Raw genomic sequence first — 20,567 nt, forward strand, 5'->3', positions numbered from 1 at the left:
AGAAGAGGCTTCAAGAAAAATAGAAAAAGAACCCTATCCTCAAAAATAAAAAATAGAAACATCAAAAACCTCAATTCATAAATTTGCGAATAAAAATAAATAAATATTGTCCAAAACGTGTTTATATCGATTTGAGATAGCGAAAAATGATACTTAGATCGTCACAGTGCGCATCGTACCTTCGTGCTGTGCGTACACGAATTCTCTCTGCTCTTGGAAGTTTTCTTAAAAACTACCTAAAGCTATAAAACAGTACTTTTCAGTGCTACAAAAACAGTACTTTTCAGTGCTAAAATTAAAAACGGTACTTTTCAGTGCTACTAAAACAGTACTTTTCAGTACTATTTTTTCTACTATTGATCCCTTTACGATCCTTGTTTGGACCCGTGCCTTCGATTTTTCGTTGGACCCGTTGGCGAAAGCTAGCGGTGGTAATCCTTCTTGGACACCGTCTTTCGAAGGTCACGTCTTCTTTCGTTTATTAATTAAACATGGTATCAACAACAAACAAAAGGAAGGGTGAATCTCTGAATTCACTACTTCCTTCCAAAAAAGTGGGTTTTAAAACTGTCACTACACGTGGCAAGAATGGAAGAAAGGACGCTTCCCCGGAATGCGAACTTTCTTCCAAGGGTGAAATGAATAATTGTATCGAAATGAGCAATCAGTTCGATGCTCTAGACAAATATTCCGAACACCAAATCGAAGCAGCCTCTAGCCCAGGCTCTTTGATTCAAGTGAGGAAGCAAAGAGTGCCGCCTATCGTGGTCAGTTGTTCCGAATTTGCGGGATTTAGGCAGGAGATCTTGAACTCCATTAGGGGAATCAAGGTTTCCTTCCAAATCGCAAAGAAAGGAGACTGTCGCGTTTTGCCGGAAACTCTTAAAGATCGTGAGCTTCTTCTCAAACATCTTGAAGAGAAGAAGCACAAATTTTTTACTTATGACGACAAAACTGAACGTTTGTTCAAAGTTGTCTTGAAAGGTCTCTCAAGTGACTATAAATCACCTGAAGAGATCAAAAATGGAATAAATGATTTACTTGGATTTTCCCCAGTCCAAGTAATCATTATGAAAAAGAGAACCCAATCTGGCATTGTTCGGAAAGGGCTTTCTCAAGAATTTTATTTAGTTCACTTTAACAAAAAAGAACTAAATAATATTAAAGCTTTAGAAAAAGCAAAACTTTTGTTTGATGTCCGTGTGACATGGGAACATTTCCAGAAACCTGGAGGAAATTACCAGAACCCCACTCAGTGCCGTCGGTGCCAAAAGTGGGGTCATGGTACAAAAAATTGTCACATGGGTGCTAAATGCATGATTTGCGGAGGTTCTTCTCACGCCAAAGACGTCTGTCCAGTGAAGGAAGATACCACCAAATTCATATGTTGTAATTGCGGGGCTAACCATAAGTCCAATTTTTGGAATTGTCCTTCACGCAAAAAGGTCATTGAGGCTCGTGCCAGGCAGATGAAAGATAATATCCGTTACGATAACGGTCGTTTCCGGAATTTGCCTGGTAGAGTATCGAACAATGCTCATTTTTCAGTTAACGATCGCTTGATCATGAATCATACCCATCAGGAAGATCATAATCATGCTCATTCACAAACTAATTTTAGTCCGTCGGGTAGCCGTTCGAATCTTTCTATTTCGAATGTACCTACCCACGGTAAATCCTTTGCCGATATCGTAGCAGGAAATTCGAACTCCTCCCCTGTTCGATCCATGGGTACCCATTCTACTTGTTTCAAATCAAATGGAAAAAACCCTACCGCCACAGGTAACTCCGCTTCTTCGTCTACCGTAAATTCCAATGGGAAATCACATGACATGTCTGCCTCTGATTTTAATTTTCTAACTGAACAATTGAATCTAATGATTGATGCAATGTTCAAAGCCACCACTATGACTGAAGCAGTCCAAGTAGGTGTAAAATTTACAAATCAAATTGTTATTGGATTACGTTTTTCTAATGGATCCAAATAATAATTTAAATATTTTAAATTGGAATGCTCGTTCTCTGAATGGTAAAGAGGACGAGCTGTTTAATTTTCTTACGGTTAATAACGTGCATATAGCAGTTATTACCGAAACGTATTTAAAACCTGGATCTAAACTCAAAAGAGATCCTAACTTTTTTGTTTATCGTAATGATCGACTTGATGGGGCATGTGGGGGAGTTGCAATCATCATTCATAGGCGTATAAAACATCAACTGTTTTCATCATTTGAAACTAAAGTTTTTGAAACTTTAGGTGTTTCTGTTGAAACACAGTTTGGTAAATATACTTTCATAGCTGCCTATTTGCCTTTTCAATGCTCTGGGCAGCAAGTTAATTTGCTCCAAACTGACTTGCGTAAATTGACTCGCAATAAGTCAAAATATTTTGTCATTGGTGACTTTAATGCCAAACATCGGTCATGGAATAATTCTCAAAGTAATTCCAACGGCAGAATTTTATTTGATGAGTGCTCTTCAGGATATTTCTCAATTCAATACCCTGATAGCCCCACATGTTTTTCCTCTTCTAGAAATCCATCTACGATTGATTTGGTCTTAACCGACTCTAGTCATCTTTGTAGCCAACTGATTACTCATGCTGATTTTGATTCTGATCATGTCCCAGTTACATTTCAAATATCCCAAGAAGCGATTCTCAATCCTATCAGCTCCACTTTCAATTATTTACGAGCCGACTGGAATATATATAAAACGTATGTTGACTCCAATCTTGATGTTAACATTTCTTTAGAAACTAAACTTGATATTGACAATGCTCTTGAAACTTTAACAAATTCCATTGTTGAAGCCCGGAGCATTGCAATTCCAAAATGTGAAGTAAAATTTGAATCCGTGATTATAGACGATGATCTTGAACTCGTGATCCGTCTTAAAAACGTGAGGAGAAGGCAATTTCAACGCACTCGCGATCCTGCTATGAAAATTATATGGCAGGATTTGCAGAAAAAAATCAAGAAACGTTTTGCTCAATTAAGAAACAAAAATTTTGAAAATAAAATTTCTCAATTGGACCCTGGCTCTAAGCCCTTTTGGAAATTATCGAAAATCTTGAAAAAACCTCAGAAGCCTATACCGGCATTGAAAGAGGAAAACAAATTATTACTAACTAATTGCGAAAAAGCTCAAAAACTTGCTATGCAGTTTGAAAGTGCGCACAATTTTAATTTAGGACTTACTAGTCCAATGGAAAATGAAGTTACTCAGGAGTTCGAAAATATTCTCAATCAAGAGAACGTTTTCGAAAATGCCTGGGAGACTGATTTGGAAGAAGTGAGAACTATTATTAAAAAATTCAAAAACATGAAAGCTCCTGGCGATGATGGAATTTTCTACATCCTCATCAAGAAACTTCCAGAAAGTAGCTTATCATTTTTAGTTGATATATTTAACAAATGTTTTCAATTAGCATATTTTCCTGACAAATGGAAAAATGCTAAGGTTGTTCCAATTTTGAAACCAGACAAAAATCCTGCAGAAGCTTCTAGCTATCGTCCAATCAGTTTGCTTTCATCCATCAGTAAACTTTTTGAAAAGGTCATTTTGAACAGAATGATGGACCACATCAACGAAAATTCAATTTTTGCCAATGAACAGTTCGGATTCCGCCATGGACATTCGACCACTCATCAACTTTTACGTGTAACAAATTTGATCCGTTCCAACAAATCTGAAGGCTACTCTACTGGTCTTGCTCTTCTAGACATAGAAAAAGCATTCGACAGTGTTTGGCATGAAGGTTTGATTGTAAAATTAAAAAACTTTAATTTTCCAACATACATTGTTAGAATAATTCAAAGTTATCTGTCAAATCGTACACTTCAGGTTAATTATCAGAACTCCAGATCTGAAAGACTTCCTGTAAGAGCTGGTGTTCCTCAAGGCAGCATTTTGGGACCAATATTATACAATATTTTCACATCTGACTTACCTGAGCTACCTCAGGGATGTCAAAAATCTTTGTTTGCGGATGACACAGGCCTCTCCGCCAAAGGACGAAGCCTGCGTGTCATCTGTAGTCGATTGCAAAAAAAGTTTGGATATTTTTTCTTCATACTTGCAAAAATGGAAGATTTCTCCTAATGCTTCCAAAACTCAACTAATAATATTCCCACATAAACCAAAAGCTCTTTATTTGAAACCTTCAAGTAGACATGTTGTCACGATGAGAGGGGTTCCAATAAATTGGTCAGATGAAGTTAAGTATCTAGGGCTCATGCTAGATAAGAATTTAACTTTCAAAAATCACATTGAGGGCATTCAAGCCAAATGTAATAAATATGTAAAATGTCTCTATCCCCTTATTAATAGAAAATCAAAACTTTGTCTTAAGAACAAGCTGTTGATATTCAAACAAATTTTCAGGCCAGCCATGTTGTATGCTGTACCAATATGGACTAGCTGTTGTAATACCAGGAAGAAAGCTCTGCAGAGAATTCAAAATAAAATTTTGAAAATGATTCTGAGGCTTCCTCCCTGGTATAGTACCAATGAGTTACATAGAATATCCAATGTTGAAACATTGGAACAAATGTCAAATACAATCATTAATAATTTCAGGCAAAAATCGTTACAATCTTCTATTGCCACGATTAATGCGTTATATGTTTAGGTTAAGTTAGGTTAAGTATATTAAAAACGTTTTTTTTTCTCTTATAAGCAGGTGAAATCAACTCACCTGTAAAAAACTGAACTGCTACGGCAAATGAAATGTAATATGTTGTTAACAAAATGTTAATTAAATCTTAAATTTGTTTTACCAAATTAGGATGATAGTGTTGTCAAATAACACAGAACACCTAGATATAAGAAATGAATGTAATGTTTGGAATGATACTAATAAAGAAATTAAAAAAAAAAAAAAAATACTTAGATCGAAAATAAAAATTTGAGTATTACAGGGTTAAAATTCCTAGATATAGTGGCTACATTCTAGCCGATCCCGAAAATTACCTGTGACTTGAAATTTGCCTACCTCCAGATGGACAAACGCACAGCACCCTTATCACCCGACCTGATCCAGTGACCCACCGGAATTACTCCGGCCACATGAACATTCCTTAGATCCTCTTGCTTTTCGTAACTAGATATGTGTACGAGTATGTTGACAAAAAATGATTGAAATCCATTACGTATTCGTTGAGCGGTGAGAGTTTTAGTTGCTTTTCTTTCACTCAGGCCTATACCGGTTAACGTGCATATATTTTCGTCAATCTGCCATCACGCACCTCTGCATATCATACTCTATAAAGGTTGCTTCCAGCTGCCACAGCTCTGGTAGATGTGGTAGTAGTTACTTCTAAACACCCTTCCACATTGTAAAAGAAAGCTCTCAATTATTTCCGTGAGGTCGTAATGCCAAGAAGAGAAAGGACACCTCCAGTTATTTAACACATAAAAATCAGTTGCGCAGATTGCTAGGGATCAACAAAATACTTTTTTTGCCGAAATTAGTTTGCCAATATCTGTATGTATAATAACACAGCGTAACAAAAATGTCATTTTTGCCTATCTCAAGTATCAAATTATGTGTCTCTAGTAGATTTAGTGTTACTGTATCTGATACCGTTTTCAGAAATGTTCCAGCACATCACCATTTTTAGTTACAGGTCGTCAAAGTTGTATGAAACACTGTTTTCATTGATGTATACATAAAATTTAAAGCATAATTTATCAAACTTTTTTGTGGTCTAATAGATCAAGCATGCAATATATGACTTTAACTTTCATTTCAGATATTACTTTGTTGGAAATTGCACGAGTAAATTTAGATTACATCGATTTTTACAACATGCTTGCAGACTCCATACAATATGCTTCGCTTCTCTTATATGGCAGAATACAATACTTTTCTAAAACATCAAAACATAACTTTTGAGCATCTAAATAATTATGAACTTTGTTGATATTTATTAATAAACACATAAAGTTCGAATTAAAATAAATTGCTAAAAAAGCTGACAAACTTGCAAGCCAGTTAACTGAAATAGTCAAAAATTGCATTTTCAATTTGCAATATCTCAAAAACTAGACGTGCTATGATATTTTTGAAAACAGCATAGGATTCAGCAACCCTTGATTTAGTAAATAGCGGTAATTTGGTGCTGGAGACAACAACGTGTTCTGCAGTGTAATATAACAGAAAATTGTAATAAAGTGATTAATTTTCTCCGAATTTTTGAACATATTATTGTGCCCGATTGTTTTTTTTTTTGTTTTGGGTAGTTGCATATTTCAATGCTCATTTCTGAAATTAAAAATAAAATGTTTCCCATATGAGAATACAAAGTGTGTTTTTAAGTTATACAGTTATGCAAATAAAAACAAATTAAACGTTTTTGACTACTAGCGTTTATGTTATCAAAAAATTATCTATGGTATCTCTCTTTTGTATATCATTTCTTTTATTTCTTTTTTTATTGTTGACCACTGAATGAAACTTAACTTCCCAACCCACAAGAACTACACATAGAAAAAAAAAAAATGATAGCAATATCTTCGCATTCCTTTTCCACTAAAAATATTTCCCCCAATGGAATCGCCAACCCAGCCTGCTTGATAGTGCACATAGCGTTAAAAAGTTTAACGGTACTCTCCAACAGCGCACTAGCACACTTAACATTAATCATAGTGGTATCAAGGGAATTCCCACGTGCAGCCATAAGATTTTCCGAGAGGCGTCAAGCTCGGCAATTCCATGACCACAGGGTTGGCTTCGAATAGTTCTGGGCCAGTTTTCATCGCAACCGCCTTCCAATTGTAGGCCACCCTATATCGTTGTGTACGTGTTGCGATAGTCGAGCACTATTCAAACGCAGAGAGAAGTGAAGTGATAATGCAAAACTTTTTCTATTAAAATTTTATACCCCTCGGAAGAGCGGGAGCAAAAAGTCACATCTTCGGTAGTGTACATAATGGAATTTTATGCACTAAATTCAATTAAAAATTTTACCACCACTCGCTCCTCGACTGGCGAGAACTTGTGTCGAGTGCTTAGTAGTGCTCGGTTCAGAGCCATGTTTTGTCCCACATTTGGTTCATGACCATCGAGACTGTTTAAGCTCTCCGATATGCACCGGCATGTGAAGGGAAATGTTCAAGGGCCACATACCGGTTTGACTCATATTCCGGACACTTAAGGCCAACAGTGACTTCAAATGCATCTAATTTGCTTAAATTAGCTGATATTTGTTAAAATTTCATTTTTTTCTGACTGTGAGCTGTTGGGTGTGCCAGAAAAATTGTTTATTTAAACGAGTTAAATACGGTTATTACTTAAAAGTATGGAACAACATTTTGATTCAAATGCTGCACTGTGCTCATTTGTCTCATATTCCGAACACCTTTATTCAAATTCCAAACAGCACGAACAAATCGTATTCGAGTGAACGTTTTCGCAAATAAATTCACCTGAGCTAGTTTTACTGACCTTGAACTAGAGAATCATCCCTACTCCCGAGGTATAACATAAATTATAGAACGTTGAAATTGAATTGCAATTGACTGCCATTTCGCTGTTATATGATGGCATATTTCAGCGAAACATTTCAACCAAATCGCCATACAGCAACCGAGTGTTCGGGATATGAGTATGTTCGGAATTTGAGACAAAACGGTATCTAATGCAAAAGTCTTCAAAGAATTGGGCCGCATATGCTTTGTACAAAATGACCGCGCTCATCCACTCCAAAGGGAGCCGTATCCTATTCTTGGTACCGTAATTTCGGGTGAAATTGATCATTTTTCACGGTTTTCCTAGTCTGTTTTCTATAATGTTAACAATGCCAAACAACTAAATGCAGGAAAACAAGTACGAAGGTGAGCCTCATCGACTTATGTACCGAAATTTTCTAACAAATGTCATTTTAGTGTTAACAAATACCTCTAAAATAAAAAATCAGAGGATCTCATTTCGGGGTGAAATTGATCACTTGTCAATGCCATTATTGTTAGTTTCCAAAACAACTCTATATGATAAATTTGAGCTCCCTGAATCCGAATATGCTTGTAAAATTCTTAACAATGCAATATTTATATAAATAACGAATAGTTAAATTTCAAGAATTACGCGGAAAACGCCTAAATGTATGCAATTTCCTAAGGAATCCAATGATATCTAACAGAAATTCAATTATTTCAACCATATGAGCTAATTGGTACGAGTTTTGGTGATGAAATCTGGATTGGGGATATATCTCAAGCGATTCTACCCCATTACCCCGAATGCCATTTCCCCGATTGCCATCACCCCGAATTCCATTACCCCGAATGTACCATCACCCCGAATTCCATCACCCCGAATGCTATTTCCCCGAATTTACAATTATCTTGACATGATGATATTGATGACATTTCACCACGATACTAGAATTCGGGGTAATATCATTCGGGGTGATGGGTCGTTCGGGGTCTTGGAATTCGGGGTAATGGCGTTCGGGTTAATGGCATTCGGGGTAATGGGATTCGGGGTAATGGGGTAGAATCATCTCAAGCATCCTCACAAAATTTCAGGTTTATACCATGTTCAAATCCTTGCTTATAAATAGAAGTTCATAGCTGTTTGTCAATACTGCACCGTGCATGATTTGAAATTTTACGTTATTTTCATAGTAATAAACATTCTTCAACGCAAAAAAAACTTCACAACACACAATTCTACAATAGTTACGACAAGCAACGTTCATTTACTGCAGCTTACATTGATATTTGTGCTCCATTACGAATAAATAAAATCGTGTGATACGATGATCAATTTCACCCTTCTGATCAATTACACCCGATTTTACGGTACTTTTGGTTCCCGTACTGAAGTGGCTTTTTGCCAAGTTTCAAACAATTCGGCAGAGAAAAAAAACCATGCCAAAATGAATCATGTAAGTGCCCAAGTAGCTCTGCATCCTAGTTTTGTTTGGAGTTTCAAAACTGATTTTCTCTGTACAACCAACAGATAGAACAAATATTAATTCGGTGTTCCCTTAGTAGACAGCCCTTATAGTCGCCCTAGTGGTTTTTAACCCCTCTACCGGCAGCTTCATTTTTAACCGCAAGAGAAAAATTCAAATCGCGATAACTCTTTTGTTTCTCGGTGCACCACTTTTCAACAAGTTCTCAAAAAACTCCTCTAGTTTAGGAATCCGTGTCGATATTGATGATTGGTGATCTGGTTTCAAAGATATTCGGATGTTCCTTGAGTGATCGACATTTTCCATATAAAATGTCTTAGGCGGCCATTTTGTTTTGCGTCAACTTATCGAAAAAATAAAATGTGAGCTATACAATGCCATTTAATAAGGAGCTACTCTGAAAAAATCATACAAATTGGTTAAGTATTCTTCGAGAAATATGAAAATTACAATATGACGTATTTTGAAGTTTTCAAGATCTTTATTTGGTCAGCATGGTATCAGCAACATAAATGCTCATTACTCAAAGACGGCTGCACCAAATTACTTCATTTTTTCACAACATACTCTCATTAATTCATTGTTCCGAAGAGTGAATATCCGAACTCGATAAAAATTCTGTAGCATGAGATATAGACGTGGGTTATGATAACGCGTCGGTCCCCCTAAGGATAACAGAATATCTCTTGATACAGATGACCAATGATCAATGTTGACTCAGTTTCTAATACAAGAAGAGTTTTTTGAGAACTTGTGAATAAATAGTGCACAAATACCAAGAAACAAAAAAGTTACCGCGATTTGATTTTTTTTTTTCAAGCGATAAAAATGAAGCTGCCGGTAGATGGGTTAACGGTCGCTTCGCTTATACCGTTCTGATTCATATTTCGAAGACTTATGGCTTCAGTGGCATCAAAAAGCATATAAAAAATCATTCTTTATGTTTACTTTGCGTTATAGAGCTTTCAAAACACTTGACCTTCGAATGGTGGGTGAAAATTTTGATTCTGCAACATGAACAATTTTTAATGAATGTGTGATCTTTTCATGATTCTCATTAACAACTACCTAAAAGCTAAACATTACATATACTTTGCAATTCAATTAAATGGATAAATTGATGTGAAGTTTTGCGAAATAGTAACACGTCTTTTCGGTGAGAATCTAACTCACGACTCCCTGATCTCTAGTTAGGGCGTGTTACCCCTACGCCACGAGAGGACTCATTGACGCAGAAGTTAACTTGAATTCGATTTCAGCTCAATAATCACGGGGTCCTTTCGAGCTGAGAAGTCGTTGATTTCCTTGACGATCCTGCCGGAATCCGAAGAAGATAATCGTGCGAAGGCGATTCTCAGCAATGCGAATGTGCGAATTGATGACCGTTTCGAGATGGGGCTATTAGCTTAGCTTAGCTTAGCTTAGACTGACTACACATATCAATGGTTGCTATTCCGTGATTGACCGAAGTCAGTGAAAATGCACAAAGAATCAACTAGAAGTTCGGCTGGGATTGGCCATAATCTTCATCAATGTGCATAATTCAGTGCCTCTATACAGGGTCAATAACGGCGCCGGCCACGTCCTTGCAGTCAGGTGGGATTGGGGGAAGGAATGTTAGTGTGTAACCTTTGCTATTTGGAGACCGTGTTTGCCTCTGCATCTCCACAATGGTTACTGGAAGGGATGTTTGTTAATGGGAAGGATCGTTGGGTCACAGGATTCACTTTGATAAGCGATTAGACCATGATAAATAATGATTTGTGAGATACATACATGCTTATTTGTAAATATAATAATTTCATTTGATATGAACAATTTCTATGTAGTGGAAAATTATGCCGACACTTGAGGTGACGAACCATTCAAAGTTTGTTGAACAAATACCTAAATGTAACATTCCTACAGCTGTCAGGACGAAAGCATGTGTTATTATATTTTACTTATTTGAAAAGAAACAAAAAACTCGATTGGTTGGAACATCATAGAACACTCTTATTCTTGTGCCGACACTTACAGTGGCGAACCATCCAAAGTTTGTTGAATAAAGTGAACCTTTCGCAAGTCTACACTTGTAGTGTCGAACCATTCAAAGTTTTTTTTAATTACAAAAATAAAGGTAAAAAGGGGTGTTCTGAAAATAAAAAAAAATGTGAAACATAAATAATTCATGAATCACAGTGACGAACAATTCATAGTTTGTTGAAAATTCATATTTACGTCCCACAATTGTAACGATGAAATGTGCAGTCATACATATTTTATAGATTAGAAATAGTAGCATGAAACGAGCTCACCAATTGATCCTTTATCCTTCACTGTGCAGCCACAATCCACTCTCAGCTTCACTCGTTTGCTTTGCACTCAGAAAAAATAGGCGCGCGACCCGAAAAGGAAAAAAAAAACTTGGCTTTCTTGACGCACTGCCCAGCAGCAAGCGTCAAGGACAAAGGATCAAAAAGAACTAACCGATCACGCCACTTTTTCACTTACTAGTCCGACGCGCGACATGTTTGATCCTGCCCTCGTCGCTCGCCCCCGTAGGAGCAAGTGTCAAGGTCGAAAGATCAAACAGAACTCACCGTTTCGAGATGGGGCTATTGTGGAAAAAAAGACGGTTCCCTGACAGCTACCCGATGGTGATGAAGGCCTTCCGTTGTCTGGAAAGGCGGCTAGCAAAAGACGATCAGCTGTGCAAGTGAGTGTGTTGATTAACGACCATGCGATGAAAGGCTACATACACGTAGCGACAGAATGGGGACCCGACTAGAGGCTTGTAACAAAAATATAATAAAATTATATCAGAATATGATATGCTTATCATATTCTGATATAACTTTGTTAGGCTCCGTTATCCACAGAACATAATGAAACAGAAATATAACATAATGTGTTTTATTTCCCTTTAAGATATTTTTTTGTTCATTTTTAACAACTTTATAACAAAATAAATAGATAGTTATGCATTTCAATTATATACAATATTATCGTATATCGAACAGTATTATAATTTTGATACTTTGTATCAAACATTATAACTTAGTTTGATATATTTTTGATACAATTAAAACACATTTTGTTATGTTTATGTTACTATTCATACACTTTTTGTTATAATTTTAGTTATTTTAACAACATCCTGCATCAAGTTTGTAACAACCTATGTTCGAAAACATATTATAACACAATAACATATGCTGATATATTTTTGTTATGTACCCTTAGTCGGGGAGTTACAACAATTGCCGATCAGCGTGGTGGTGCATCCCAAGAAGCCAGGGAAAGTACGTCTGGTGTAGAACGTGGCGGCGGCGGTCAACGGTGTGTCGCTGAACTCGAAGGGGCCGGCCACATGTTGACTCCGCTTCCTAATGTTCTAGCGAAATTCCGTGACTGAGTAGTAGGTTTCGGAGGCGGCATCAGGGAGATGCATCTGCAAGTGCGAGTGCGTGCAGCAGACAAGCGAGCGTGGTTTGTTTTCCGCGGAAGCGCGTCTGAGGACATGAACATCTACATTATCGTCAAGAACCGTAACGCGTATATAATTTGGCCATCTCCGTTTCATTTTGCCGTAAACAGGCAAATTATATACGCACAACGGTCGGTCCAAATTACTTTGATCACCCTACGCCGGACAGTTTCCGGTAGCGGCTAGAGCGATAGTCGAAAATCATTACGTGGACGACTATTCCGATAGCACGGACACAGTCGTAGAAGCAGTGAAGCGGGCAAAAAAAGTGAAATTCGTCCATTCCAAGAGCGAAATTGGGTGTCGAATTTCTCCATGGCATTGGTGCGAACAGAGCGTGCAAGTCCTGCAGAATGAAGAATCCAATCTGGAGCGTTTGCTGGGAAAAGTGTGGAATCTAGTTAGCAACGAGTTCACCTTTCTGGCGAAGCTTCGAGAAGATCTGGTGCCGTATTTCATTCGTAATCCACGGGAAAATGCTGATTTAAGATCTGTGGCGAAGCTGCAGAGACTTAGATCAACCGATCGACGATGGAATCTGTGAGAAGTGTGATCGGTAAATAGCTTGTCTCCCGGAGATTGAACAGGTGAAGATTCCTCGCTACTATTTTCATGGGTCGAGGTCCGTGGTTTATGGTACGCTTCAACTACACGTGCTTGTCGAGCCAGCCAGGATGCGTATGATGCAGCGGCATATTTCCAGGTGTTCATAAGTGATGGGCCGATTTGTTTCCTGGTGATGTCGAGGTTTAAGCTTGCTCCGTTAAAAATGATGTCCATTCCGAGGCTAGAGCTGCAAGCCGCGGTGATCGGATCGAGATTGTTGCAGACGGTCATCGAGGCACACTCGCTAGACATCAAACACGGTTCAGCTGTTCGCATTCAAGAACCGTCATCTCCTGGATCCATTCGGAGCAGCGGCGGTACAAGGCTTTTGTTGCGTTCCGGCTTGACGGTATTCTGAACCTCACGAAGCACAGCGAGTGGCGTTGGATTTCGACGAGAAGCAACAACGCGGACGATCTGACCAAATGGAAGAGTGAAAGTAGCCTGGACTCAAATGGACCATGGTTTCGGTGTCCATGTTTCCTGTACCAGCCAGAAGAACGATGGACAAATCAACAATAGGTAGAAGCGAATACTCCTGAAAAGGTACGGGCGTGTCATCTGGATCACGACATGTCGTTAGTACAGCCAATGGTCGATGTGTCGCGCATTTCCCGTTGGAAGGTGTTGGTCAGGGCGGTTGCATTCGTCTACCGGTTCATATCCAACTGCGACCGGAAGAGAAAGGGTCTGACGATCATAGCAATACTGGCAACACCTAAAATGCGCAGTTTGATGAAGAGAACCATACCAGCGGTGGCAGTTCCCCTAAAGCGAGAAGAGCATCAGCTAGCGGAAGCCTACCTGTGGCGATCGGCACAGACCGATTCTTACGACGAAGAAGTAAAGACGATGGTGAAGTACCACGCATCGAATGGCAACTGATCGAGAAGTGCAGCCGTGTGTACAGCGACAGCCCGATTTTGGACGATGATGGTGTGCTGAGGATGGAAGGCAGAGTGGCACAGGTTTCATCCCTCTCTTTCGAACTCCGGTTTCCGGTTATTCTGCCGAAAAAGCATCCCATTACCCGGAATTTGCTGGAGTATTACCATTAGCAAGCGGCGCACGCGAATTAGGCGACTGTGGTCAACGAGGTCCGACAACGTTTTCGGATTCCGAATCTCCGAGCGGTGGTGAAGGCATGCTTGTGGTGTAGGACAAGGAAATGCGCTCTGGGAGCGACTTGTCTGATCCATAAAAAACAGCACTGGCGATGTTGAACGATGGCAGAAGGTTCACGGATGAGGTCCTGCTGACTACCCTGACCTAAGCAGAGGACCTTGTAAATTCACGGCCGTTGACGTACGCAGGTTTGGGACCCGATGTAGGTGAAGCGTTAACACCAAATCACAGGTCGCAGGTGTTGGCCGTGTTGGAAAGCGGAATACTTGCCGGCCATCAACCATCGCTCGAGATGGCATGGAGAGACGCAGCCAATCAGGCCGAAGAATCTGGTGTACATTGCTGAAGGAGTGAGAAAGTATTGGCCACGTGGCGTGGTCAGTGAGGTACATACATATATCCTGGAGCTGATGGCCGACTAGGACAAGCGTTGGCGAAGACGGCGAAAGTAGAGTTCCGGTGTCCTGTGGTGAAGCTGCTAGAGATCCACGAGCATAACTCTGGTGTCGTTGGAGCTTCCTCCCAGAATTACGGGGAGTAGATATGTCCGCACCACCCAACATCGAAAAACCATCTGCATCACCCAGTTGACGGTGACAATTTGTTAGGTACCTAGTCAAATTAAGTAGAGGTAGGCTAAATCGATAGTTGAATAGCGTGCGGCGCAAAATATAAATCGTCGCAAAACTTAACGCGTAGAGGCCATTGCAGTTCAGTTAAATTGGATGCTGAGATGAAATTGTGGTTCAAGTGAAATAGCGAAAAGTTGAGAAGAGCGAATTATTGCTGGGAAAAAATAGAGATAAAGATATTGTTTTAGTTATTCGGATTTAGCTGTAAATATAATAAATAATGGATTTGATTTGCTGATGTTTTTTGACGATGAATTGTAGACTAGCGGCTCCCGTGAAACCAAACGTAACCTGAGTGGAGAAAGGGATAAAATAGAAACTTTAAAATGTAAGTTAGAAATGAATGTAAATCTTGGTAATTAGTGTTAATCAACTCAATAAATTTAGTTTCAAGCTGCTGTAATAAACTAACACTGCACTGGAAATTTTTTTTTCAAGAACTGGGTCCGAACAGATGGTAAAATATAGACCCGTAGTATGTAGATAAAGCTATTTCAGAATATCTCTAGATCAGGCAGTTAAAAAAAGTGTTTTATTGTCTGTAAACCAATTAGATATGTTGAATCAACCCAGATAAAACATAGGCTTCCAGAACATTCAGAGATATCGGCCATAATATACACAGTTTCATACATTATTTTTGATTATATGTTACGTACGTTTAGTGGTTTACTTCATTCACAAAGCCTTAATTGAAGTGTCCACAAATTTATATAAAAAAAAGTTGGATATTGTCGGTCAGTTTGTGTTGCGTTTCCACGATGAAATAGTGTCGCGGATCGGATATCACGTTAGAAGTGCTGGATCGTTTGATACTATTGCTTGATCTTGTGAGGGCGAGCGATGAACACTTGTTTGGCGTACAATGCGTGTATCGAATAATATCGCGAATCCAATTGGGCGTGAATATATCATGGATTGCATCACCAACCAAAGGTGACTCCCATATCCTGACCTTACTCCACTAATCTGATATCCTTTCATAAATTATGGAGATGCAGAAGATTCTTCGGTCTCTTGTAACAATGGTTGTCTAACTAACATTTCTTCCTTTCTCCGATGACCTTAAGGACGCGGTGTCGCTATTGACTTTAAAAATTTGCGCTCTTGATTTATGCACAATGAGGAATGGTAAACTAATCCCACGCCCCATTCATGAAATCTCTGTGCAACTGTGATTGCTCTGGTCTTTTTTTATCGACGCTATTTTCGACTAAGCACTTAACCCGTAGCGGTTTGTTAATTAGTTGTCACTGATAAAATTGAAGAAATTATGGAAATACATAAAGCCAAAATGTTTTTCAAATTCTAACCACCTATAATTAGTGTTTAAATCATAACCCTCCTTTAAAAATAACTGCTCACGCCCCTTGATGTCCTTATTCGACTCATTTCTAACATGATACATTTGCTTTCCAGGTCTGCTGTTTCACCGGGCAATCCTGATGTCGGGATCTGCACTGGCCCCGTGGTCTCTCGTCGGCGAACCGGCCAAATTCGCTGCGTATGTTTCGCACCACGTAAATTGCTCACCGGATCTACCTCATCAGATGCTGCTCAAGTGTTTGCGAGACAAGCCGCTCTCAGATATTATGTCGACGCCGGTTCGAGCTCCGGACTTTGGAAACGCCTTCGGGCCCAGTGTCGACGGGGTCGTCATCGGTAAGTTCTACACTTGCACAGTGGGCAAAATTGGATCCGTAATCCGAATTATTTAGACGTCGCGGAAATAGAATCTTGAAATAATACATTCCCGGTGAAGTACATGACGCCAACATAAATGCAGTAATATAAGTTTTTGTATCACTGGAACATTCCTTTTTAATCTTAAAGCGGTATGACGATTGTAGATAAAACTGTAAGCCCAAAAACTTAGATAAAGAGGAAAAACGTATAAAATATACCAACTGTTACATAAAACGAACATTATTACATTGCAGTTAATTTGTGTGATTTTATGCACAAAACAGCTGATAACGATATAAATTTAGGGGAAAGGTTACAAATGGACCACTTCCTGAGGTCTGCGCCGGATGACACCTTAACCAATCGGTTTTATGAGTATTTTTATTTCGGAACTGCATAATTTGATGCTTCAAATTCAGAGGCTTCTAAATAAGTTCGATTACGGGTCCGATGTTGCCTACTGTGCGTTCGTTCAGTAACTAACGAATGGATTATGCTTCTACTAGCCATTAGCATACTGTCGTCGTTTGTTTCTCGATCCACCGGTACAAGATAAATGACACTAATTACTATTTATTTTCCAGACACTGGTGAAATACAGCAAATGGATGGATCACATTACAGCGATTACAGTGTGCCCTCGGCTCCGAAACCGTCAGCTCATCTACACAACACGCTCAACACGATAAACGCAATTCTTCTGAGAAAATTAGCTATTAACAAATTGTCCAAGTAATTAAAGCTCATCCCGACGTCTCACCGGGGCCATGTCGCTTATATCAAAATGTTTTCCCATCTTTATCCCCTTTCACAGATACGACATGCTGGTTGGAGTTACTAGGGCGGAAGCCTATTTTGTCTTCAACTCGGAAGACGTTCAGTATGGCATCGAGGCCGACCGAAGATCGAAGATACTGAAGAATTATGTCAAGAGTACCTATAGCTATCATCTGAATGAAATACTGGCAACGATAGTAAACGAGTACACCGACTGGGAGCGCCCCATCCAGCACCCCATAAATATACGGTAAGCTGATTCCCTCGATTATTGGTTTCAATTTCGCAAATGAATCGCAATTACCAGCAGACTTTATCTTGTTATTTGTTGCAGTAATATGAACATAAAAGAATCATTGTACTGAAAAGAAGACACAAAAATGTAACATTATGGTTTTAATAATCATTCAATGTAATCCATTGACTAATCCAGTTTGAATTTAAAAAAAATCGCTTTTTGCTTTTCATTGAAATATATTTCAGAGCACTTGAACTAAGGACGTTCTACCCATAGTATGACGTCAATGAAGATGGGAAGATATTTTTTGATTTGATATTGAATGAAGCATGAATTGAACTTCGTACACCCATTGAAAATGTTTTTGCATTTCTGCTTTAGAATTCAACAGCAAATAAAGTATGACTTTTTCTTCTCTTCTTGCCCAGGGATGAAACGCTGGAAGCATTGAGTGATGCCCGCATTGTGGCACCCGCAGTGCAAACCGTTGATTTGCACTCGGCCGACCACAGAAACTCGTTCTTGTACGTGTTCGACTATCAGACCAAATTCGGAGATTTTCCACAGGTAAGTGTTGCTTATACCGAGATTAAACAGTTCCCACCCAAGTCCAGCGCGAAAGACTTCCTGTATGAAATAGAATGAATTGATTTTTTTTCCGAGACATTTTGCTATAAAACATGTGGACAATATTTACAACATTGTATGATACCTCATTCGACCAACACTCATTTGGTCAAACTTCTTTGTTTATATTACTAAACGAAATATCATATGTTTTGTCAATCGGTTAAACAAAACGAATGCAAAACTATAAAATCTTAGTATGAAGCTTTATGTAAGAGCAGTTTTCATTTGAATCTAGAACATTTGAGGCTTAATATACGAATGTTGATAATTTATACGATTTAAACATTTTCGAACCGCTTAAAAACAATCTGTTCTACGATCACTATTTGATGTAGTTTTGACTATAGTTGGTCACTTATCTTTGACAGCCTAGTCATCATAGAACTTGAATATGGCCTCAAAACTCTAAGCGAAAAGTATTTTCAAAAACTTCATTAGCAAATAATTTTCCAGGTCCCAAACTTCATAGATTCAGCTGTGATTTATCGAATATCATACATCATCATCATCATACGTCATTTCGATTGTTCTAGAAAAATATCTGTTTTTGCTTTATTTAGCATATACATTTGGGTTTATGGTGAGTATACCCTAAAGGGTTGATTTTTTTTATTAAATCTTTGTATCAAACACTTTTAGAACTTTCAATCGTGCACATTTTTGCTACTAAAGGGCTTACTTACTTACTTGATGGGCTACAATCCGCTACGTTGAATCTACGCCGAATGAATAATTCTTCTGCACTGGACTCGGTCCTGAGCCAATCGCTTCCAGTCACCCTGAACGTTAAGTGCCCTCAAGTCCTCTTCAAAAGCAAAAAAGTCAACGTGTGCGCGGCCTATTACGAAGCCGACGGCCTCATCCGGGTTCTCTACTGAATATTATTTTGCTAGTCGTTCTCCCGGCATTCGTACCACGTGACCAGCACAACAACGCAGCCTGCCGTGTTTTATAAGCTTCATAATATCCACTTCTTTATATACTTGGTACAACTCATGATTCATACGACAGCGCCAAATGCCATATTCTTGTTTACCGCCGAGTATTGTTCGCCCCAAAACTTCAAACGATTTCCGGTCTACCTCTTTTTACGTCCAGGATTCATGGCCATATAGAGCTACCGGAAGGATTAGTGTCCTATATAACGCGAATTTTGTTTTCATCTGCAGGCAACGGGGCTTAAGCTGGTTACTGAGCCTGTGAAAAGCCCTATTCGCAGCTGCAAGACGCCTTTTCACCTCGCGGGTAACATCATTATCGCACGTCACCAAAGTACCAAGATACACAAATTCTTCCACTACTTCAAATTTTTCACCACCCAGCACCACTTCACTACCAACGTCACGATTGGAACTACGCTGTCTACTAGCGATCATGTACTTTGTTTTGCTGGTATTGATGGTAAGTCCAATCCTCGCTATCTCCCTTTAAAAAGGCACGAATGCCTCTCCTACGGCTCGACGATCAAATCCGATTATATCGATATCGTCTGTAAAACCAAGGAGCTTATGCGACCGGGTAGCGATGGTACCGCTTCTTTGCACGCCCGCTCTCCTAATAGCTCCTTCGAGAGCAATGTTGAACCAAAGGTTCCAAAGCGCATCTCCTTCAATCCATCTAACGTTACAAAGGAGGTTGAAGTCTCATCCGCAACCCGCGCACTTGATTTCGATTTCTCCAATGTTGCACGAATCAGTCTAATCAGTTTCGCCGGAAAACCGTGTTCTACCATTATCTGCCATAACTCATTTCTCTTTACTGAATCGTAAGCTGCCTTGAAATCAATGAAGATGGCAGATGGTGAAAACGTGCACGAATTTTACTAACAACGAGATAGTGATCAGAGTCGATGTTTGGACCTCTGAAGGTTCTCACATCGATGACATCCGAGAAATTCCGGCCGTCCACCAAAACACATAGGTAGATAACTGATCTAGATCAGTTTTAAATTATATAGATAAAATCTAAATGTGTCAAAATATAGTACAAGTTATTCCAAAACACTTTGTCGAAGACACCAAACCTCTAGGGTGCATATCTAGAGTACTAGAGGTTTTGGCCGTCGAAATCAGCGATCTGCCCCAGTGTGCGTGGACGTTAAGTGGTCCCTTAACGACCCTAAAGGTATTAGGTGTAGATGACCCCGTGCGCAAAATAGAGCTCGCTGCTCTAGTGCACGCAGCATGAGTACGAAAAGCCACCAGTAACAAATTGTCCTGCGAGCGTTTGTAATCAGAATAGAAGTTTGTTTTCTTTAAGGATGATTCAAATATTACGTGACGCACAATTTACCAATTTTAGACCCCTTCCCTTCCCGTTACGTTAGCTTCTGTTTGAAAAATTTAAACTTTGTCTATGGACCGTAGCACAACGGAAGACCCCCTCCGTCCCCTGTTGCGTTACGTAATATTAGGGGGGGGGTGGGGGTGCTGGCCCCCTCCAGAATCATCCAGGTGGTGTCCGGTGATTAAGATTTCCCT

General features: G+C 39.2%; 1 protein-coding gene across 1 annotated transcript in view; it reads left to right on the forward strand.

The window, feature by feature from the left end:
- The window catches only part of LOC5577226 (neuroligin-4, Y-linked), a 214,513-nt gene that overhangs the window by 124,410 nt on the left and 69,536 nt on the right, over positions 1–20,567 (forward strand). Inside the window, exons 5-8 of the mRNA XM_021850222.1 lie at positions 16,176–16,418; positions 17,027–17,174; positions 17,257–17,469; positions 17,886–18,024. Of these exons, the coding sequence (XP_021705914.1) occupies positions 16,176–16,418; positions 17,027–17,174; positions 17,257–17,469; positions 17,886–18,024 (743 nt within the window). The remainder of the gene's footprint in view (positions 1–16,175; positions 16,419–17,026; positions 17,175–17,256; positions 17,470–17,885; positions 18,025–20,567) is intronic.

Source organism: Aedes aegypti, chromosome 3 (assembly GCF_002204515.2).
Source record: "Aedes aegypti strain LVP_AGWG chromosome 3, AaegL5.0 Primary Assembly, whole genome shotgun sequence".
Lineage (NCBI taxonomy): Eukaryota > Metazoa > Arthropoda > Insecta > Diptera > Culicidae > Aedes > Aedes aegypti.